General features: G+C 40.9%; 1 protein-coding gene across 1 annotated transcript; it reads right to left on the bottom strand.

Annotated features, from left to right (window-relative positions):
• Window positions 1–19,651: 19,651 nt before the first annotated feature.
• Window positions 19,652–21,328, bottom strand: LOC127298166 (uncharacterized). The gene is made up of 2 exons (XM_051328101.2): window positions 19,870–21,328; window positions 19,652–19,784 (listed from the first exon to the last, which is right to left on the bottom strand). Exons 1-2 carry the CDS (start codon window positions 20,831–20,833, stop codon window positions 19,714–19,716), a joined length of 1,035 nt encoding a protein of 344 aa, XP_051184061.1. The 5' UTR covers window positions 20,834–21,328; the 3' UTR covers window positions 19,652–19,713.
• Window positions 21,329–24,560: the final 3,232 nt, after the last annotated feature.

The raw sequence follows: 24,560 nt of genomic DNA, 5'->3' as shown, positions 1-24,560 counted from the left end.
TTTATGCTCTCTATATGTTTTCAAAACCAAAGCTCTAGCACAAATATAGCAATCGATGCTTTCCTCTTTGAAGGACCATTCTTTTACTTTTATTGTTGAGTCAGTTCACCTATTTCTCTCCACCTCAAGAAGCAAACATTTGTGTGAACTGTGCATTGATTCTTACATACTTGCTTATTGCATTTGTTATATTGCTCTGCATTGACAACTATCTATGAGATATACATGTTACAAGTTGAAAGCAACCGCTGAAACTTAATCTTCCATTGTGTTGCTTCAATACCTTTACTAAGAATTTATTGCTTTATGAGTAATCCTTATGCAAGACTTGTTGATGCTTGTCTCGAAAGTACTATTCATGAAAAGTCTTTGCTATATGATTCAATTGTTTACTCATTGCATTTACATTGTTTCGAATCGCTGCATTCATCTCATATGCTTTACAATGGTATGATTAAGATTATGTTGGTAGCATGTCACCTCAGAAATTATCTTTTATCGTTTACCTACTCGAGGACGAGTAGGAACTAAGCTTGGGGATGCTGATACGTCTCCAACGTATCTATAATTTCCGATGTTCCATGCTTGTTTTATGACAATACCAACATGTTTTGTTCACACTTTATATCATTTTTATGCGTTTTCCGGAACTAACCTATTGACGAGATGCCGAGAGGCCGATTGCTGTTTCTGCTGTTTTTGGTTCCGTAAAGGCTGTTCGGGCAATATTCTCGGAATTGGACGAAATCAACGCCAAACCTCCTATTTTTCCCGGAAGGCTCCAGAACACCGAAGGAGAGTCGGAGGAGTGCCAGGGGGGCCCCACACCCTAGGGTGGCGCGGCCCAAGGGGGGGCGCGCCCCCCTATGGTGTGGCCAGCCCAGGCCCCCTCCGACTCCGATTCTTCGCCTATTTAAGCCGTCGTGACCTAAAACCTCGACACCAATTGACGAAACTCCAGAAAGACTCCAGGGGTGCCGCCGCCATCGCGAAACTCCAATTCGGGGGACAGAACTCTCTGTTCCGGCACCCTGCCGGACGGGGAATTGCCCCCGGAGCCATCTCCACCGCCGTCTTCACCGCCATCTTCACCGCCATCGCTGCCCCCATGACGAGGAGGGAGTAATTCACCCACGAGGGCTGAGGGCTTCGCTGTAGCTATGTGGTTCATCTCTCTCCCATGTACCTCAATACAATAATCTCATGAGCTGCTTTACATGATTGAGATTCATATGAGTTTTGTATCACAATTTATCTATGTGCTACTCTAGTGATGTTATTAAAGTAGTTCTATTCCTCCTGCACGTGTGTAAAGGTGACTAGTGTGTGCACCGTGTGGTTCTTGTCGTAGGCTATGATCATGATCTCTTGTAGATTGTGGAGTTAATTATTACTATGATGGTATTGATGTGATCTATTCCTCCTACATATGCATGAAGGCGATAGTGTGCATGCTATGTTAGTACTTGGTTTAGTCTTTTGATCTATCTTACACTATAAGGTTACTAAATATGAACAAATTGTGGAGCTTGTTAACTCCGGCATTGAGGGTTCGTGTAATCCTACGCAATGCGTTCATCATCCAACAAAAGTGTAGAGTATGCATTTATCTATTCTGTTATGTGATCAATGTTGAGAGTGTCCACTAGTGAAAGTGTAATCCCTAGGCCTTGTTCTTAAATACTGCTATCGCTACTTGTTTACTACTGCTGCGTTACTACTGCTTGTTTACTGTTTTACTGTGTTACTACTGCTGCAATACCACCACCATCAACTACACACCATCAAGCTATTTTCTGGCACCGTCGCTACTGCTCATACTTATTCATACCACCTGTATTTCACTATCTCTTCGCCGAACTAGTGCACCTATTTGGTGTGTTGGGGACACAAGAGACTTCTTGCTTTGTGGTTGCAGGGTTGCCTGAGAGGGATATCTTTGACCTCTTCCTCCCTGAGTTCGATAAACCTTGGGTGATCCACTTAAGGGAAAACTTGCTGCTGTTCTACAAACCTCTGCTCTTGGAGGCCCAACACTGTCTACAGGAAAGGAGGGGGAACGTAGACATCAATCATCATATGACAAGTGTTTCAGATTTCACTATTAGTAACTTTGTAATATGATGAACAATTTCACTCATAATTTTATCCATTGTATCATGATGACTTTCTGAGACCATGTATGTACATGCTAGGCTCGTAAAGTTTTAACCTTGGTATTCGCATGTGCAAATCTGGCTTGCACCCGTTGTATGCACACGTAGAATCTATCACACCCGATCATCACGTGATGCTTCGAAACGACGAGTCTTAGCAACGGTGCATACTAAGGATGATAACTTCATGGATATACGAATATTATTAGTGCCCCAATAGTTGGAGGATTGTGACGCCTGGCGTCTTCAACCTTCATACATTCCCATAAAACTTATGAGTTTATGTAGTCTCACCAAATTTATATTCTATCATCTTGCAATAAGGTCTTAGATATCACATATATCTCATACCTTGATTATTTCTGAAAACTAAATTTTTAGCTCCTTACTTTTCAAACAGATTTGAACTTCAAGTTTCACGGAGACAAGATAACTTTAGGTACTAATTGAAACCATAGCTCTTTGAATCAACAATGTGAAGTTTACTAAAAGTTTGCAATAGGACTTAATCAATTCTTGATTCTTTAACAATACGGACCAATCCGTAAAGTTTTTTGTCAGATTTTAACAGTATTTCTATCTCAATTACAAGACTAGCGCATGGTAGAAAAACGGATGCCAATACTACAAAATTAATTCAAAATACTACTCAGACTATGTTTATGATAATTAGTTCATGTTTTAATCTAATTACTAATGAACTCCCACTTAATACAACATCCCTCATAGTTGTTAAGTGGTACACGATCCAAATCCACTACACCAAAACCGATCATCACGTGAGATGATGTAGCTTCAATGGTGAACATCAACATGTTGATCATATCATCCATATGACTCGTGTTCAACCTTTCGGTTTCCGTTGTCCCGAGGCCATGTCTGTACATGCTAGGCTCGTCAAGCAAACCCAAGTATTCCGCGTGTGCAACATGGCTTACACCCGTTGTATGTGAACGTTGAGTCTATCACATCCGATCATCACGAGATGCTTCGAAACGACGAACTGTTACAACGGTGCATACGAGGGGAGAACACTTTATTATCTTGATATTAATGTGAGGGATCATCTTATAATGCTACCGTCGCGATCTAAGCAAAATAAGATGCATAAAGGATTAACATCACATGCAGTTCATATGTGATATGATATGGCCCTTTTGTCTTTGCGCCTTTGATCTTCATCTCCAAAGCACGGACATGATCTCCATCATCAACGGGCATGATCTCCATCATCGTCGGCGTAGCGTCAAGGTTCATGGCGCCGTCTTCATGGTTGTTCACCTCATGTAGCAACTATTACAACTACTTGGAAATACTACTCAACATGAAATTTAAAGACAACCATAAGGCTCCTGCCGGTTGCCACAATACAATAATGATCATCTCATACATATTCATCATCACATTATGGCCATATCACATCACCAAACCCTGCAAAAACAAGTTAGACGTCTCTAATTTGGTTTGCATATTTTACGTGGTTTAGGGTTTTCGAGAGAGATCTAATCTACCTACGAACATGAACCACAACGGTGATACTAATGTTGTCAATAGAAGAGTAAATTGAATCTTCACTATAGTAGGAGAGACAGACACCCGCAAAGCCTCTTATGCAATACAAGTTGCATGTCGAACGAGGAACAAGTCTCATGAACGCGGTCATGTAAAGTTAGTCCGAGCCGCTTCATCCCACTATGCCACAAAGATGCAAAGTACTCAAACTAAAGATAACAAGAGCATCAACGCCCACAAAACCATTGTGTTCTACTCGTGCAACCATCTATGCATAGACACGGCTCTGATACCACTGTTGGATAACGTTGCATAGAAAACATAAAATTTCCTACCGCGAACACGAAATCCAAGCCAAGATGCAATCTAGAAGACGGTAGCAACGAGGGGATTATCGAGTCTCACCCTTGAAGAGATTCCAAAGCCTACAAGATGAGGCTCTTGTTGCTGCGGTAGACGTTCACTTGCCGCTTGCAAAAGCGCGTAGAAGATCTTGATCACGATCGCTTCCGGCGCCACGAACGGGCAGCACCTCCGTACTCGGTCACACGTTCGGTTGTTGATGAAGACGACGTCCACCTCCCCGTTCCAGCGGGCAGCGGAAGTAGTAGCTCCTCTTGAATCCGACAGCACGACGGCGTGGTGTCGGTGGTGGTGGAGAAATCCGGCGGAGCTTCACTTAAGCGTGCGGGATGTGGTGGAGGAGATAGACCGCTAGGGTTTGGGGAGAGAGGGGGAGGCTAGGGCGCCGGCCAAGGGCAGCCCTAGGTGGTGCGGCCAAGAGTAGCCAGCCCCCTCCCTCTCCTCCTCATTATATAGGTGGAAATCCCCAAGTGTTGGTATCCAAGTCTTTGAATAAGACCCCAACAATGAAACCTCCCATATGTAGGAAAACCTACCCAAGGTGGGAATCCCACTTGGGGTGGGATTCCCCCTTTCCATGAGGGGGGTTGGCCGGCCACCCTAGGGGAGTCCACCTTGGACTCCTCCCCTTTAGGGTTGGCTGGCCATGCAAGGTGGAGTCCCTCCGGGACTCTACTTTCCATGGTGATTTCTTCCGGACTTTTCTAGAACCTTCTAGAACCTGCCATAAATGCACCGGATCATTTCCAAACTTGGAATATGACTTCCTATATATGAATCTTATTCTCCGGACCATTCCGGGACTCCTCGTGATGTTCGGGATCTCATCCGGGACTCCGAACAAATATTCGAACTCCATTCCATATTCAAGTTCTACCATTTCAACATCCAACTTTAAGTGTGTCACCCTACGGTTCGTCAACTATGCGGACATGGTTGAGTACTCACTCCGACCAATAACCAATAGCGGGATCTGGAGATCCATAATGGCTCCCACATATTCAACGATGACTTTAGTGATCGAATGAACCATTCACATATGATACCAATTCCCTTTGTCACGCGATATTTTACTTGTCCGAGGTTTGATCATCGGTATCACTCTATACCTTGTTCAACCTCGTCTCCTGACAAGTACTCTTTACTCGTACCGTGGTATGTGGTCTCTTATGAACTTATTCATATGCTTGCAAGACATTAGACGACATTCCACCGAGAGGGCCCAGAGTATATCTATCCGTCATCGGGATGGACAAATCCCACTATTGATCCATATGCCTCAACTCATACTTTCCGGATACTTAATCCCACCTTTATAACCACCCATTTACGCAGTGGCGTTTGATGTAATCAAAGTACCTTTCCGGTATAAGTGATTTACATGATCTCATGGTCATAAGGACTAGGTAACTATGTATCGAAAGCTTATAGCAAATAACTTAATGACGAGATCTTTATGCTACGCTTAATTGGGTGTGTCCATTACATCATTCATACAATGATATAACCTTGTTATTAATAACATCCAATGTTCATGATTATGAAACTAATCATCCATTAATCAACAAGCTAGTTAAGAGGCATACTAGGGACTTCTTTGTTTGTCTACATATCACACATGTACTAATGTTTCGGTTAATACAATTATAGCATGACATATAAACATTTATTATAAACATGAAGATATAAATAATAACCACTTTATTATTGCCTCTAGGGCATATCTCCTTCAGTAACAACTATAGGCCATATCCTTATAATAACGGCAACGGCTATGGTAATTCTTATGGGAATTCTTACAATAATAATAGGAACACACCCCCTCGACTTGAAGCCATGCTTAAAGAATTTATTAGTACACAAACTGCTTTTAACAAATCTGTTGAAGAAAAGCTTGGGAAAATTGATATACTTGCTTCTAAAGTCGATAGTCTTGCTGCTGATATTGATCTTTTGAAATCAAAAGTTATGCCTAATGATAATCATCATAATAAAATTGTTACTACAGCAAATGCCATCCAAGTTAGAATTAATGAGAATATAAGATTAATGGCTGAACTGCGTGCTAGGTGGGATAGAGAAGAAAATGAAAAACTAGCTAAAGAGAAGAATGTAGCTAAAGTTTGGACTATTACCACCACTAGTAATGCTAATGCTACACATGTTACTGCACCTCCTACTATTAATAATAAAAGAATTGGTGTTAGCAATGTTTCCACTTCTAATTCAAAGCGCGAGAAACTGCCTGAAACTGCTAAAACTCGAAAGCTGTGATAAAGCTGCTGAATTTTTTTCCAACATTGGGGATGATGATCCCATTGACTTAGATTATAATGGTTTGAATTTTGATGATTGCCACATCTCTGAAGTTATAAAGTTCTTGCAAAAACTTGCTAAAAGTCCTAATGCTAGTGCTATAAATTTGGCTTTCACGCAACATATTACAAATGCTCTCATAAAAGCTAGAGAAGAGAAACTAGAGCGCGAAGCCTCTATTCCTAGAAAACTAGAGGATGGTTGGGAGCCCATCATTAAGATGAAGGTTAAAGATTTTGATTGCAATGCCTTATGTGATCTTGGTGCAAGTATTTCCGTTATGCCGAAGAAAATTTATAATATGCTTGACTTGCCACCGCTGAAAAATTGTTATTTGGATGTTAATCTTGCTGATCATTCTACAAAGAAACCTTTGGGGAAAGTTGATAATGTTCGCATTACCGTTAACAATACCCTTGTCCCCGTTGATTTTGTTGTCTTGGATATTGAATGCAATGCATCTTGTCCCATCATATTGGGAAGACCTTTTCTTCGAACTGTTGGTGCTACTATTGATATGAAGGAAGGTAATATAAAATATCAATTTCCTCTCAAGAAAGGTATGGAACACTTCCCTAGAAAGAGAATGAAGTTACCTTTTTATTCTATTATTAGAACAAATTATGATGTTGACACTTCGTCTCTTGATAATACTTGATATACACTTTCTGCGCCTAGCTGAAAGGCGTTAAAGAAAAGCGCTTATGGGAGACAACCCATGGTTTTTACTACAGTACTTTGTTTTTATTTTGTGTCTTGGAAGTTGTTTACTACTGTAGCAACCTCTCCTTATCTTAGTTTAGTGTTTTGTTGTGCTAAGTAAAGTCGTTGATAGAAAAGTTCATACTAGATTTGGATTACTGCGCAGTTTCAGATTTCTTTGCTGTCACGAATCTGGGCTAAATTCTCTGTAGGTAACTCAAAAAATTATGCAAATTTACGTGAGTGATCCTAAGATATGTATGCAACTTTCATTCAATTTGGGCATTTTCATTTGAGCAAGTCTGGTGCCATTTTAAAATTCGTCAATACGAACTGTTCTGTTTTGACAGATTCTGCCTTTTATTTCGCATTGCCTCTTTTGCTATGTTGGATGAATTTCTTTGATCCATTAATGTCCAGTAGCTTTATGCAATGTCCAGAAGTGTTAAGAATGATTGTGTCACCTCTGAACATGTTAATTTTTGTTGTGCACTAACCCTCTAATGAGTTGTTTCGAGTTTGGTGTGGAGGAAGTTTTCAAGGATCAAGAGAGGAGTATGATGCAACATGATCAAGGAGAGTGAAAGCTCTAAGCTTGGGGATGCCCCGGTGGTTCACCCCTGCATATTCTAAGAAGACTCAAGTGTCTAAGCTTGGGGATGCCCAAGGCATCCCCTTCTTCATCGACAACATTATCAGGTTCCTCCCCTGAAACTATATTTTTATTCCGTCACATCTTATGTGCTTTGCTTGGAGCGTCGGTTTGTTTTTGTTTTTGTTTTGTTTGAATAAAATGGATCCTAGCATTCACTTTGTGGGAGAGAGACACGCTCCGCTGTAGCATATGGACAAGTATGTCCTTAGTTTCTACTCATAGTATTCATGGCGAAGTTTCTTCTTCGTTAAATTGTTATATGGTTGGAATTGGAAAATGATACATGTAGTAATTGCTATAAATGTCTTGGGTAATGTGATACTTGGCAATTGTTGTGCTCATGTTTAAGCTCTTGCATCATATACTTTGCACCTATTAATGAAGAAATACATAGATCATGCTAAAATTTGGTTTGCATATTTGGTCTCTCTAAGGTCTAGATAATTTCTAGTATTGAGTTTTGAACAACAAGGAAGACGATGTAGATTCTTATAATTTTTACAATATGTCTTTTATGTGAGTTTTGCTGCGCCGTTCATCCTTGTGTTTGTTTCAAATAAACCTTGCTAGCCTAAACCTTGTATCGAGAGGGAATACTTCTCATGCATCCAAAATACTTGAGCCAACCACTATGCCATTTGTGTCCACCATACCTACCTACTACATGGTATTTCTCCGCCATTCCAAAGTAAATTACTTGAGTGCTACCTTTAAAATTCCATCATTCACCTTTGCAATATATAGCTCATGGGACAAATATCTTAAAAACTATTGTGGTATTGAATATGTACTTATGCACTTTATCTCTTATTAAGTTGCTTGTTGTGCGATAACCATGTTTCTGGGGACGCCATCAACTATTCTTTGTTGAATTTCATGTGAGTTGCTATGCATGTTCGTCTTGTCTGAAGTAAGAGAGATCTACCACCTTATGGTTAAGCATGCATATTGTTAGAGAAGAACATTGGGCCGCTAACTAAAGCCATGATCCATGGTGGAAGTTTCAGTTTTGGACATATATCCTCAATCTCATATGAGAAAATTATTAATTGTTGTTACATGCTTATGCATAAAAGAGGAGTCCATTATCTGTTGTCTATGTTGTCCCGGTATGGATGTCTAAGTTGAGAATAATCAATAGCGAGAAATCCAGTGCGAGCTTTCTCCTTAGACCTTTGTACAGGCGGCATAGAGGTACCCCTTTGTGACACTTGGTTAAAACATGTGCATTGCGATGATCCGGTAGTCCAAGCTAATTAGGACAAGGTGCGGGCACTATTAGTATACTATGCATGAGGCTTGCAACTTGTAAGATATAATTTACATGATACATATGCTTTATTACTACCGTTGACAAAATTGTTTCATGTTTTCAAAATCAAAGCTCTAGCACAAATATAGCAATCGATGCTTTTCCTCTATGGAGGACCATTCTTTTACTTTCATTGTTGAGTCAGTTCACCTATTTCTCTCCACCTCAAGAAGCAAACACTTGTGTGAACTGTGCATTGATTCCTACATACTTGCATATTGCACTTATTATATTACTCTATGTTGACAATATCCATGAGATATACATGTTACAAGTTGAAAGCAACCGCTGAAACTTAATCTTCCTTTGTGTTGCTTCAACACCTTTACTTTGAATTATTGCTTTATGAGTTAACTCTTATGCAAGACTTATTGATGCTTGTCTTGAAGTACTATTTATGAAAAGTCTTTGCTATATGATTCACTTGTTTACTCATGTCATATACATTGTTTTGATCGCTGCATTCACTACATATGCTTTACAAATAGTATGATCAAGGTTATGATGGCATGTCACTCCAGAAATTATCTTTGTTATCGTTTTACCCGCTTCGGGACGAGCAGAACTAAGCTTGGGGATGCTGATACGTCTCCAACGTATCGATAGTTTCTTATGTTCCATGCCACATTATTGATGTTATCTACATGTTTTATGCACACTTTATGTCATATTCGTGCATTTTCTCGGAACTAACCTATTAACAAGATGCCGAAGTGCCGATTCTTTGTTTTCTGCTGTTTTTGGTTTCAGAAATCCTAGTAACGAAATATTCTCGGAATTGGACGAAATCAACGCCCGGGGTCCTATTTCGCCACGAAGCTTCCGGAAGACCGAAGAGGAGACGAAGTGGGGCCACGAGGTGGCCACACCCTAGGCGGCGCGGCCCCCTTGGCCGCGCGGCCACGTGGTGTGGGCCCCTCGTGCCCCTTCCCGACCTGCTCTTCCGCCTACTTAAAGCCTCCGTCGCGAAACCCCCGATGCAGAGAGCCACGATACGGAAAACCTTATCGAGACGCCGCCGCCGCCAATCCCATCTCGGGGGATTCAGGAGATCGCCTCCGGCACCCTGCCGGAGAGGGGATTCATCTCCCGGAGGACTCTACGCCGCCATGGTTGCCTCCAGAGTGATGTGTGAGTAGTCTACCCCTGGACTATGGGTCTATAGCAGTAGCTAGATGGTTGTCTTCTCCCCATTGTGCTTCATTGTCGGATCTTGTGAGCTGCCTAACATGATCAAGATCATCTATCTGTAATTCTATATGTTGCGTTTGTTGGGATCCGATGAATAGAGAATACTTGTTATGTTGATTATCAAAGTTATGTCTATGTGTTGTTTATGATCTTGCATGCTCTCCGTTATTAGTAGATGCTCTGGCCAAGTTGATGCTAGTAACTCCAAGAGGGAGTATTTATGCTCGATAGTGGGTTCATGTCTCCGTGAATCTGGAGGAGTGACAAGAACCACTAAGGTTACGGATGTGTTGCCACTAGGGATAAAACATTGGTGCTATGTTCAAGGATGTAGTCACTGATTACATTACGCGCAATACTTAATGCAATTGTCTGTTGTTAGCAACTTAATACTGGAGGGGGTTCGGATGATAACCTGAAGGTGGACTTTTTAGGCATAGATGCATGCTGGATAGCGGTCTATGTACTTTGTCGTAATGCCCAATTAAATCTCACAATACTCATCATAATATGTATGTGCATGGTCATGCCCTCTCTATTTGTCAATTGCCCAACTGTAATTTGTTCACCCAACATGCTGTTTATCTTATGGGAGAGACACCTTTAGTGAACTGTGGACCCCGGTCCAATTCTCTTTACTGAAATACAATCTACTGCAATACTGTTCTACTGTTTTCTGCAAACAATCATCATCCACACTATACATCTAATCCTTTGTTACAGCAAGCCGGTGAGATTGACAACCTCACTGTTTCGTTGGGGCAAAGTACTTTGGTTGTGTTGTGCAGGTTCCACGTTGGCGCCGGAATCTCTGGTGTTGCGCCGCACTACATCCCGCCGCCATCAACCTTCAACGTGCTTCTTGGCTCCTACTGGTTCGATAAACCTTGGTTTCATATTGAGGGAAAACTTGCCGCTGTACGCATCACACCTTCCTCTTGGGGTTCCCAACGGACGCGTGTTGTACGCGTATCACTTTCCCATAAACCATTTTATAAGGTGACATTCCCATGGGATTTTTATAAGCAGTTCTATAAGCCCAAAGTGCATCCTTCAATTTACTAGCCCAATTCTTTCTAGTTTTATTAACAGTCTTTTGCAAGATAGATTTAATCTCTCTATTTGATAATTCTACTTGCCCACTAGTTTGAGGATGATAAGCGGAAGCAATTCTATGATTAATACCATATCTAGCAAGAGTTTTTCTAAAACCACCATGAATAAAATGAGAACCTCCATCAGTAATAATATATCTAGGAACTCCAAATCTAGGAAAAATAATATCTAAAAGCATTCTTAAAGAGGTCTCACCATCAGCACTTTTCGTAGGTATGGCTTCCACCCATTTAGTAACATAATCAACAGCAACAAGTATATGAGTGTTACCTTCTGAAGAGGGAAAAGGTCCCATGAAGTCAAATCCCCAACAATCGAACGGTTCAACAACAAGAGTATAATTCATAGGCATTTCGTTGCGTCTGGAGATATTACCAACCCTTTGGCATTCATCACAAGATAAAATAAACTTTCTTGCATCTTTGAAGAGAGTTGGCCAATAAAAACCTGATTGTATAACCTTTTGCGCGGTTCTTTCTCCGGCGTGATGTCCTCCATAAGCACTACCATGACATTTACTCAATATCTCTTGTTGTTCATATTCGGGAACACATCTTCGCAGAATACCATCCACTCCTTCTTTATATAAGTGTGGGTCATCCCAAAAATAATGCCTCAAGTCATAAAAGAATTTCCTCCTTTGCTGAGCTGAAAAGGTTGGAGGCAAGTACTTGGAAACAATAAAGTTAGCATAATCAGCATACCAAGGACTGTCTCGCGAACTCACCTTTATTGTAGTCAATTGTTCATTTGGAAAACTATCATTAACAGGAACAGGATCATAAGCAATATTTTCCAATCTAGACAAATTATCAGCAACAGGATTATCAACACCTTTCCTATCTACGATATGTAAATCAAATTCTTGCAACAGAAGTACCCATCTAATAAGCCTTGGCTTAGCATCTTTCTTTTGCATAAGGTATCTGATTGCAGCATGATCAGTATGAATAGTAACTTTCGAATCAACAATATAAGATCTAAACTTATCACAAGCAAAGACTACAGCTAACAATTCCTTTTCAGTAGTAGCATAATTTCTTTGAGCAGCATCAAGAGTTTTACTAGCATAATGAATAACATTCAATTTTTTGTTTACCCGCTGTCCAAGAACAGCGCCTACAGCAAAATCACTAGCATCACACATAATTTCAAATGGTAAGTTCCAATCAGGAGGTTCAACTATAGGAGCAGTTGTTAAGGCTTTCTTTAGAGTTTCAAAAGCTTCCTTACAATCATCATCAAAAACAAATGGTACATCTTTTTGAAGAAGATTAGTAAGAGGCTTTGAAATCTTGGAGAAATCTTTAATAAACCTCCTATAAAACCCAGCATGACCAAGAACACTACGAATACCTTTAACATCCCTAGGATAGGGCATCTTCTCAATTGCTTCAACTTTAGCTCTATAAACTTCAATACCTCTTTCAGAAATTTTATGTCCCAATACAATTCCTTCATTAACCATAAAGTGGCATTTCTCCCAATTAAGAACAAGGTTAGTTTCTTCACATCTCTGCAAAACTTTATCAAGGTTCCGCAAGCAATTATCAAAAGAATTCCCATAGACAGAAAAATCATCCATGAATACCTCAACAATACTCTCGCAAAAACCATGAAAAATAGCAGACATGCATCTTTGAAAAGTAGCAGGAGCATTACATAAACCAAAAGGCATACGTCTATAAGCATAAGTTCCATAGGGACAAGTGAAAGTGGTTTTCTCTTGATCCTTAGTTTTAACAAAGAATTTGTGAAAATCCGTAATAACCATCAAGAAAACAAAAATGAGTATTTTTAGATAACCTTTCTAACATTTGATCAATAAAAGGCAAAGGGTAATGATCTTTTTTAGTAACCTTATTAACTTTTCGATAATCAATGCACATTCTATAACCTACAACTACTCTTTGAGGTATGAGCTCATCATTATCATTAGGCACAACAGTCATTCCTCCTTTCTTAGGAACACAATGCACAGGACTACCCCATCTACTATCAGCAATAGGATATATAATACCAGCTTCAAGAAGTCGTAATACCTCATTTCTTACCACATCCTTCATCTTAGGAATTAGACGACGCTGAGGTTCAACAACAGGCTTCGCATCATCTTCCATATTAATGGCGTGTTGGCAAATAGAGGGAGAAATCCCCTTCAAGTCATCAAGAGTGTAGCCAATAGCACCTCGGTGTTTCTTCAATATTTGCAATAGCCTTTCTTCTTCAAACTCTGTAAGCTTAGAACTAATAATAACATGATATATTTTCTTATCATCAATATGAGCATATTTAAGATTATTAGGCAAAGGTTTTAAATCAAAAACAGGATCTTCCTTTGGTGGCGGTGTTGTACCCAGATCTTCCACCGGTAAATCATGCTTGAGAATAGGTTGGCGAAGAAAAATTTCCTCAAGCTCATCTCTTTCTTTCCTAAAGACTTCACTCTCGCTATTCTCCAAATGTTGCTGCAAAGGATTATTAGGAACAAGAACAATAGATGCACACTGTTCCATTTTAAAATCATTACTAGGCAAATCAGCTTTATAAGGAGTTTTGGTAAATTTAGAGAAGTTAAACTCATAAGATTCACCAGCAAATTTAGTCAAAATGTTCTCTTTCTTGCAATCTATAATAGCTCCACAAGTATTTAGAAAAGGTCTACCAAAAATGATAGGACAATAATCACTAGCAGCAGAACCAAGTACCAAAAAGTCAGCAGGATATTTAATCTTACCACATAGAACTTCCACATCTCGAACAATACCAATTGGAGAAATAGTTTCTCTATTAGCCAGCTGAATAACCACATCAATATCTTCAAGTTCACAAGAATCAATTTCGTGCATAATCTCCGTGTAAAGCTCATAAGGAATAGCACTAACACTTGCACCAATATCGCATAAACCATAATAACAATGATCACCAATTCTAACAGATAGCATAGGAACACTAGCTTGCTTGGGTTTATTAGGATGTGAAACAATATTAGAAGCATCTTCACAGAAAATAATATGACCATCCTCCACATTTTCAGTCACAAGATCTTTAACTATTGCAACAGCAGGTTCAACTTTTATTTGTTCTTCAGGTTCTATAGGTTTCTTTTCACTCTTATGAACCGCACTATTTATAACAGAGTACTCCTTCATTTTAGCAGGGAAAGGAGCCTTTTCAATATAAGCTTCAGGAATAACATGATCAACAGTTTCAACTACAACGCATTTATTAACAGATGGATCAATTTTATCTTTATACGGTTCATGATACTTATCAAAATTCTTCTTAGGCAATTCATAATGAGAGGCAAAAGCTTTATAAAGATTTGCAGCAACTTGAGAATCAAGACCATATGTAGCACTCATATTACGAAATTTATCAGTATCCATAAAAGCTTCAATGCATTTGTAATCATAATTTATACCTGATTCTCTATCTTTGTCGATCTCCCATCCTTCAGTATTTTCCTGGATCCGATTAAGAAGGTCCCTTTTAAACTCTTCCTTATTACGCGTGAATGATCCAGAACAAGAAGTATCCAGCAAGGTCTTGTCTTCAAAAGAAAGTCTTGCATAGAAATTATCAATAATAACATTACCAGGAAGCTCATGAATGGGGCATTTGAGCATTAAAGACTTCAATCTCCCCCAAGCTTGGGCAATACTCTCTCCATCATGAGGCCAAAAATTATATATGCGGTTCCGATCCTTGTGAATTTCACTTGGAGGATATAACTTAGAATAAAACCGGGGCACAATATCATTCCATTCAAGAGAATCCCCATTATCCAGTAATTTATACCAATGCGCCGCTTTACCAGACAGCGATATAGAGAATAGTTTCTTCCTCACTTCACCCATAGCAATACCTGCACACTTGAATAAACCGCATAATTCATGCAAGAACAATAAATGATCTCCAGGGTGGACAGTTCCATCCCCTGTATAACGGTTATTCACTACGCGTTCAATAATTTTCATAGGTATTTTGTATGGTATTTCTTCCTCACCTGGCGCCTCATCCACTACCTTTGCAGTAGTAGCGGATTTCCCAAATAAGCATTCTAAAGGAGATCTCTCCATAATGAATTATGGCAGCAGGTAGAAATAAAATCAGCACAAATAGTAGATATTTCCCTTACCAATTCCACTTACCAATAGCGCTTCGCTCCCCGGCAACGGCGCCAGAAAATAGTCTTGATGACCCACAAGTATAGGGGGTGTATCGTAGTATCTTCGATAAGTAAGAATGTCGATCCCAACGAGGAGCAGAAGGTGTTGACAAGCAGTTTCGATGAAGGATTCACTGTAAATGCTCACAGACAAGTATTCAGAGGGTTTCGATGTAACAGATGAATAAAGTACGAGTAAGTAAAGTGTGAGAGTAACAATTGCAGCGAGTGGCCCAATCCTTTTTAGCACAAAGGACAAGCCGGTGTGTTTACTTATAATGACCAAACGTTCTCGAGGACACACGGGATTTTAGTCTAGAGCTTTCGCTACGTATGGCTAATTAATCTTCATTGTTATGATAAGTGTTGTGTGGGTGAACCTATGCTAATGTACCGCCCTTCCTAGGACTAATACATACTTGTGATTATACCCCTTGCAAGCATCCGCAACTACAAGAAAGTAATTAAGAATAAATCTAACCACAGCCTTAAACTCTGAGATCCTGCTATCCCTCCTGCATCGATATACCAACGGGGGTTTAGGTTTCTGTCACTCCGGCAACCCCGCAATCGGCAAACGAGTACAAGATGCATTCCCCTAGGCCCATAAAGGTGAAGTGTCATGTAGTCGACGTTCACATGACACGACTAGAAGAATAACACCACAACTTAAATATCATAACATTGAATATTATTCAACCATAGTTCACTACTAGCATTTAGACTTCACCCATGTCCTCAAGAACTAAACGAACTACTCACGAGACATCATATGGAACATGATCAGAGGTGATATGATGATGAATTACAATCTGAACATAAACCTTGGTTCAATGGTTTCACTCAATAGCATCAATAACAAGTAGAGATCAATACCAGGAGAGTTTCCCCTATCAAACAATCAAGATCAAACCCAAATTGCTACGGCGGTGACGATGTGCAGCGGTGGAGACGGCGGTGATGATGGTGGATATGATGGTGATGGCGATGGAGATGATGTCCAGCTCGATGACGGTGGCGATGGCGTCGATTTCCCCCTCCGGGAGGGAATTTCCCCGACGGATTTCAGCCGCCGGAGAGCTCTTTTCTCTCTGGTGTTGTCCGCCCCGCAGAGGCGGCTGTAACTCTTCGTGAGGAACCCTCTGTGGCTTAGGTCTTCGGGACGAAGGATTTCGCGAAGAAAAGGAGGCGAAAGGGGCTGTGGGACCCCCACACCACATGGTGGCGCGGCCAGGCCATGGGCCGCGCCGGCCTGTGGTCTGGCCCCACCTTGGGTCTTCTCGGCTCCCCCTTCTGGCTTTCTCCGTCATCTGGAAAAATAGGATTTTTGGTATAATTTCCTTCCACAGTTGATCTTCCGAAATATTGCGTTCTGACGGTGCTTTTTCCAGCAGAATCCTGGCTCCGGTGCTCAATCCTCCAATAATGATGAAACATGCAAAATAGATGAAATAACATAAGTATTGTGTCCCAATATGAAATATATCAATGAATAACAGCAAATTATGATATAAAATAGTGATGCAAATTGGACGTATCACAATGCAATAAAGTAAAGATAAGGAGAGTTTGCTACATTAGTAACAACTTCCAAGACACAAATATAAAACAAAAAATGCAGAAATAAAATAATGGGTTGTCTCCCATAAGCGCTTTTCTTTAACGCCTTTCAGCTAGGCGCAGAAAGTGTAAATCAAGTATTATCAAGAGAAGAAGCATCAACAGAAGAGTTTGGAGTTTTCTCAACTATGCATTGTATCTTATCTATGTAAGAAACTCCTCTTTCGTTACTCTTAGGCTTACTATCCTCCTCAAACAAATTTTCAGGAACAATCCAACCAAAATTCTTTTCTAGTGCCTCATGCATTCCTAAGAGCTTAGAAGGTATTGGTACTTTAATCTCCCCCTCACAATTGACTTTATTAGTGTACTTTAGTCTATCTTTTTCCATATTTTCAAGGGTATTTGCAAAATTGGTATAAAAGCCAATCCTCTTATGTTTAATAAAGACTTTCCTAGCTTCTCTAGCTACATCACCAAATTCTCTAAGAAGGGTTTCTAAAACAAAAAAATTCTTTTCTCCTTCTTCCATATCACAGAGTGTAAGAAACATATGTTTCATTATAAGATTAAGATTAACAAATCTAGCTTCCAACATGTGCACTAAAGAGGCAGTAGCAATTTCATAAGTAGGAGCAAGTTCTACCAAGTGTCTATCTTCAAAATCTTTAACTGTACTAACATGAGTGAAAAAAAATTCTATATTATGTCTTCCAATGATAGACCCACGCCCTACTGATATATCTTTCAAAGTGAACTTAGGAGAAAGCATGATGAAATAAACAAAAGGTAAATAAAGTAAATGCAAGTAACTAATTTTTGTGTGTGTTCGATATAAAGAAAGCAAACAAAACAGAAAATAAAATAAAGTAAAGCAAGACAATAAACAAAGTAAAGAGATTGGATGTGAGAGACTCCCCTTGCAGCGTGTCTTAATCTCCCCGGCAACGGCGCCAGAAAACAGTCTTGATGGCGCGTGATGCACACGTCCGTTGGGAACCCTAAGAGGAAGGTGTGATGCGCACATCAGCAAGTTTTCCCTCAGAAAGAAACCAAGGTTATCGAACCAGTAGGAGATGAAGACCACGTGAAGGTTGTTGGTGAAGGAGTGTAGTGCGGCGCAACACCAGGGATTCCGGTGCCAACGTGGAACCTGCACAACACAATCAAAATACTTTGTCCCAACTTAACAGTGAGGTTGTCAATCTCACCGACTTGCTGTAAACAAAGGATTAAACGTATGGTGTGGAGAATGATGTTTGTTTGCAAAGAACAGCAGAGAACAATGATTGCAGTAGATTGTATTTCAGATGTAAAAGAATGGACCGGGGTCCACAGTTCACTAGTAGTGTCTCTCCAATAAGATAAACTAGATGATACCCCGCGCGTTGCTGCGGGACATTGGTGTGCCTTTTTTTTAGAAGAAACACATAATTTTAGCATTTCAGTATTAAGTTGTTGGGATCTAAAAGGCTGACATATTACAATCAGAGCTTGATATCTTCCAACAGAGAACCAAATAAATCTTCATTTACAAAGCTTCTGAAACCAAGATGGAAACTCAGGGAAGAAAAAAGAATAAGAAAATACCATGCCCATTATTAATAATAAAAAAAGAATAAGAAAACTCGGGTAGCATATACTCACTATATACAATACGTATGATACAATCCATAAATAATACAATAGATAGATACTTCCCTAACAATCTTTGGATACAACTACATCTTCCACAAATAAAAAGATCTGACGATTTTATTTACCAACCTACAGAACTACATACCAAAAAATTCATCACGCTTGGCATGCCTGCTTCAGCCTTTTGTAGCAACAGTTTCAGCATGGTCTGTATTACTATGAAGGTGACATAAGAAAATTGACACAGAGAGGAATGGCATTAATTAGTAGTATATAGGAATGAGAATTACAACTATATCTTTACCTACTAATAAAGGAAGTAAGGTTTCTCCCTCAAATTTTCGTCCGTTTTTTAATTACCTTTCTTTTGGGGTCATAATTACCACAACTGCCACCGCCTTAGTCCACTTGTTTGTTTTCCGATCGATTAGTCCATGTAGATGCAAACCAAGCGTTTTCTCGTAGCAAACCTGTACAAGCCCAGGTGGCTTAGCTGCTAGCCAGCTCTTATGGGCCGTGAGCCAGGCAGATGACCTTTTTTTCTTACCAGCCTGTTGGGAATCGAACTCTGTCCGTTCCAAAATCTGTAGTAACCAATATATTTTGTGCTATCAATAGTCCCACCTTGCTTCTTTAGACTAAATTCGGCCAACTTATATACGTTCTCAAATGCCGTAATATCAGCAAGCAGGCCCAGAAATAGCAGCACGATGATGAGGGTGCACCAAGGAAAGAGAACGATCATGTGGGACAAAGAAGACGAGGGGGAATCGGTGTGAGCTGAAAATATTGGCGGACTATGTCCAGTGGCGGAGCCAGGATTGAAGCAAGCCCCGGGCCAAAAACTAAGCGCAAAAGTAACTACTAAAAAAAATCTTGTAATAGCACAAAACAAATCGGTACGTAGCAAGAATGAACATATATTTTCAGATCCATTCTTAATTCTCCAATAACATGCATATGAGAAATAACTAAAAAACTTAAAATAGTTTAATGGGATACAAAATATGGTACCAATTCACTAGTTCTGTGCGTCCGTGCCTCCCATGACTTTGTCAACAACCTCATCAGCACTAGAAGAGGAACCAATACCTTCAAGAAAGCAAGAATATTTTTTATGGAAAAGCGCAAACATGAAGTGCAATAGAAAATTATTCATACAAATATGAAAACTTACCGAAACGACGAGGTAAAATTCCTCTCCGTGAGCTATAACCTTGGAAACGATATAAGATATCATCATCATTGATAGAGTGAAATACGTCTCGTTCAATATAGCATATCATGTTATAATTCATCCAATCATCACCCATTTTATTCCTCAACTCGGTCTTGATAATGTTCATAGCCGAGAAAGCTCTCTCTACTGATGCCGTTGCAACGGGCAAAATCAATGCCAACTCAATAAGACGATACACCAAAGGAAAAGCAGTGTGTCTATCAGTTTGAACCATCTTCACAGCAAGATTACCAAAGTCATGACAACTCAAAAAATCCGGATCACCTCTCACATCAGCAATGAATGTCTCAAGTTGGTTTGTAAGAACAAAAGAGATCTCATATATGGAGAAGTCATCAGCATACATCGCAGCAAGTTCAACAAGTTTGTCTTCATCAAAGTTAGCAAATGAGTTCTTTGGATCAAGGCAAGCGATGCACCTCAACAACTGAGTTGACTTTTCAGCAAAGCGGTTATTCAACTCAACAATAATTTGGTCATGGACAGCATTGAATATTTCATATCTAAAGCGGTGATAGTAAGTTACCATTGTACTTCCACGACCCCTGGAGCGACCTCGAGCGGGTATTGTATCATCCATGTTTGGTACTACAATTTTATATTTGACACAAAAGTCATTTGTCTCATTGAAGAGTTCATCCCAACCATTTTCTCGGATACCTTGAAGATTTTCCAATGTTACGCCAATCAAACTCACAGCACGAACAATGTTTTGATCTTTCTTTTGCAAACAATGTGACAAATCATTAGTCTTGCCCAATAATCTGATCATAAGATGCAATATGAGAACAAACTCAAAGCTCTCCATCTGAGTAATCAAGCCACCAGCTGTGGTTCTCTGTGTAAGATTTTCTGCATCATCATGAACATTCTCTAATACATGAAGAACAGATTCCCACATTGAAATGAATCTACACAAAGTTTTATGGTGTGTGCCCCACCGTGTATCCCCGGGTTTTACAAGATTGGTTGCTTAGTTTTTTCCTCTTCCTGAAAATATTTCTCCAGACTCTAGTTTGCTCACCATTGTGTCATGTTGATGTTGGGCTACTTCATCATGTCTTTTACAAGAAGCATTAACAGTATTGACAATCAAAGTGGTGTTGTTAAAAAAATCCAATATGGAGGAACAACACTTGGCCACTGCAACAACCACTAACTGCAACTGATGGGCAAAGCAATGAATGTAAAATGCATATGGATTTTCATCCAGTATTAACCTTTGCAAGCCACGAAATTTCCCTCTCATGTTAGAAGCTCCATCATACCCTTGCCCTCTCAATTTGGACATAGACAAGCCATGATCAAGAAACATACCATCTAAAGCTGCCTTTAGTGAAGCTGCTCTCGTGTCAGGAACATGATTAATCCCAATAAATCTCTCAATCACATACCCTTTTTTTGTCAACATACCTACATAAGACAAATGATCATTAGTAAACAAATGACTAACTAACATGTAAATAAACAAACAAAAAACAAGCTACCAACCTCAAAACCATAGCCATTTGCTCCTTTATAGATGCATCTCTAGATTCATCAACAAGTAAAGAAAATTTCCGGTCACCAATATCGGCGATAATGGATCGGGTGGTCTCTTCCGCGCAAGCCTTGCACAAGTCCAACTGTATCTGATGAGAAGTCATCAAATGGTTCCCACCGGCACTGTCAAGCAAAGTCCTAGCATTTGGATCTTTTTTCTTGTACCATTTCATCATTTCCAAAAAGTTCCCCTGATTCTTTGAGCTTGGAGACTCATCATGACCACGAAAAGTAAGTGCTTGCAACATAAGAAATCTTATAACACCTAAAATAATGATAAGACGAGCTTTGTACTGTTGTTGTTCCTTTATGGTACCACGCTCAATCACATGTGTCACTGATTGCCTTTGATTCTTGAAAGCCACATAACATTGTCTAGATTTATTATGAGCACTATCAAGTCCACCAACGTGTGCATTAAGAACACTAGGTCCATATTTCCAATTTTTGAAGCCCACCTTAGTGAATGATTCAATGCCAAAGTTGTATGCTTTACTTTGCTTAAAAAGAAAGCAATAGAAACAAAATGCAGCATTTTTATCAACACTATACTCTAACCAATCGCCATGATTCTTGAACCAACTATCATGAAAGCTTCTAAGCCTACCGGCTTTTCCAAATGGTGTCCTCTTATATTTGTGACCAATAGGTTGGCATGGACCTAAATTAACATACTCCCTTCTAGCAACATCATGTATGTTAGGATCTAAATCCTCAATAGGTGTCCTAAGACCGGGATCCGAAATAATAACATTCATACCGACTCCGAGACGAGTATTTGCATTGGCAACACGAGATGCGATGGATGGTCCACTTTGCAGAGTCGATTCAGTTTCAGTACCATTTTCTCTTTGAGGAGGTTCTTCGCTTTGAGCAGTTTCTTCAGATTGAGGGTTCGTTGATGCATTCGCTTTTGAGATCGATGGAAAAAATCTCTTCATATTCTGTTCCTAAACATGAAACGAATTACAAACAATTATTAAACCATACTTATTCATTATTTATTCCAACTTCATGAATCCTAATCCTTGTCTATTTGTAAAACAAAAAATTACCTAGTTCAAAGGTTTTCCCAGAGATCAACGAGAACTGAAGCAGGGGCCAATGAGAGGCAGCCCGCGGCCGGGCAGCACTGCAGCAGTAACGGAGGCCGGAGGCGCGGCGAGCCGGCGACGTACAAGCACGCAGGCAGGGCCGTCGGGGCGGGCGGCGGCAAAGCGTCCGACGTCGCTGTTTTTGACGAGATCGATCTACGCGAGGCGAGCTGCGCGTGGCCTGGGCGTCGTGGGGCGATCGCGTTTGGAGAGTTACGAGTTACGGAAACGAGGCTTGCTCCTTCAGGCTTCAGCTGAGTTGGGCCAACGCCCCAGGCCAACTTTTTTTTTTTGGTTATGGTAAGTAGAATTTTTCCTGCGACCCGGGCCATGGCCCATGTTGCCCTGGGCCTGGCTCCGCCCCTGACTATGTCTGCCCGTCCGTGTGCGAATTGAATCGAGCCCCGAATGACCACTGCCTCCTTGCAAAGAAATAAGGAATCAAAAATCGAGGGAATAAAAGAGCCTAGGCGGCGACTACCTAGGGTTTGATTGACCCGTGAAAGTGTGTGCCTTACGGTGTGGACAGACCGACAGAGCCCCCGATAAATGGGACCAAACAGTTTCAGAGGTTGTTCAGCATATATATACAAGTCAAAATAAATCAAATTGTTGGGCACAATTTAGATTTACACGAAATAGAAAGGTCAATCTATTTTGGTACACAATTTAGGTTTTTAAATTTAAAAATGTTTATTTCATGGATCATGAACATGTGTACAACTTTAGAGCCTAAGATAAGAGCATCTCCACCAGCGGCTCCAATAGCGACACCAATAGCTATTTCGGGATTGGGTTTGTTCTTTTGGTTCACAATAGCGGCTTCTTTTCCAGCCTAATAAAATCATCGGCAACCCCGCGCCGGCCCCAACCAACAGGGCGTCGAACGGGCGCACCGGCACCCTGTGGCACGTCAGATTTCAGGGGCTGGACCGGCATATCAACGACTCCACGACTGAATCCATCTTTAAATTTCACGCCTCGGATGCTCTGATGTGGGTCCCCGTCTTTAGTGAGCCCACCGGTTCCCCAGGCGGAGACGTTATTGTAGATGCACACATCGACCACCTCCGCCCCTTCGATTTAGTGCGCCCTCTCCGCTCACCTTTGCGGCACTCGCCTCTAAACCACTTCCGCACTTCCCTCCTCCGCCACATTCGCCTCCAAACTATAGTGTCGCTTTGGCTCGCCACCACCTATCATGCTAGGCTGGAATGGGCTCACGCCACGGCGATGCCGCAGCCCAGCGATGAGCTCGAGCTATCGGACTTCAACTTCTACAACTTCTCCAACGACTCCGAGTTCGACAAGTGAAACGAGGTGTTCATCGCTCAGTGTGTGCACACGAGCATGGGATGGATGCACCTGCATTTCAGGTTGGACTATGGGATGGGTTCAGAGATGGAAAAAACCATGGATGGTTGAATTACATAAGTCGGGTACAAATCCGTCCGCACGGGCAACGAATTATTACATGAGTAGGGGTACAATTCATGTAGGAGTGGGGCGGCGAGGAGCAGTTCGAGGGCGACTCTATGCAGGTAGCAATTCTGGCCTCCTTCAACGCGCAACACAACCGGAGGATCCAGGAGCATGCTCGAGGAGACCAATGCCGCCAACTTCGAGCATGTCGTCCAGATATCGAGCGAGCGGGCGGCCGCGGAGGAGGAGGAGTAATGTCGCCTCCTAATGGTGGCCGAGTGACAGAGGTTGCTTGAGTTCAACGCTCAGCGCTAGACCGAGGTGGCCACCCACGAGGAAGCGAGGATCACCAAGAATGAGGAATCTTGCTGGTCGTGGGCGGCACTGAAGGCCTAGCATCGCCTACATCTCCGGCGATGCTGCTATGCGTGAAGCAAAGGCGAATAGGCGGGTGCTGGAGGAGGGGAACCATGACGAGGCAGGCCCATCATGCTCGTTTACGATGATGGCCGGAGTAGGAGGCGAAGGTGGTGATCGACGGCGACCGGAGCTGCGCATGAGCACTAGCTA

This window comes from Lolium perenne, chromosome 5 (assembly GCF_019359855.2).
Source record: "Lolium perenne isolate Kyuss_39 chromosome 5, Kyuss_2.0, whole genome shotgun sequence".
NCBI lineage: Eukaryota > Viridiplantae > Streptophyta > Magnoliopsida > Poales > Poaceae > Lolium > Lolium perenne.
This window is presented reverse-complemented; position numbering and strand designations above follow the sequence as displayed.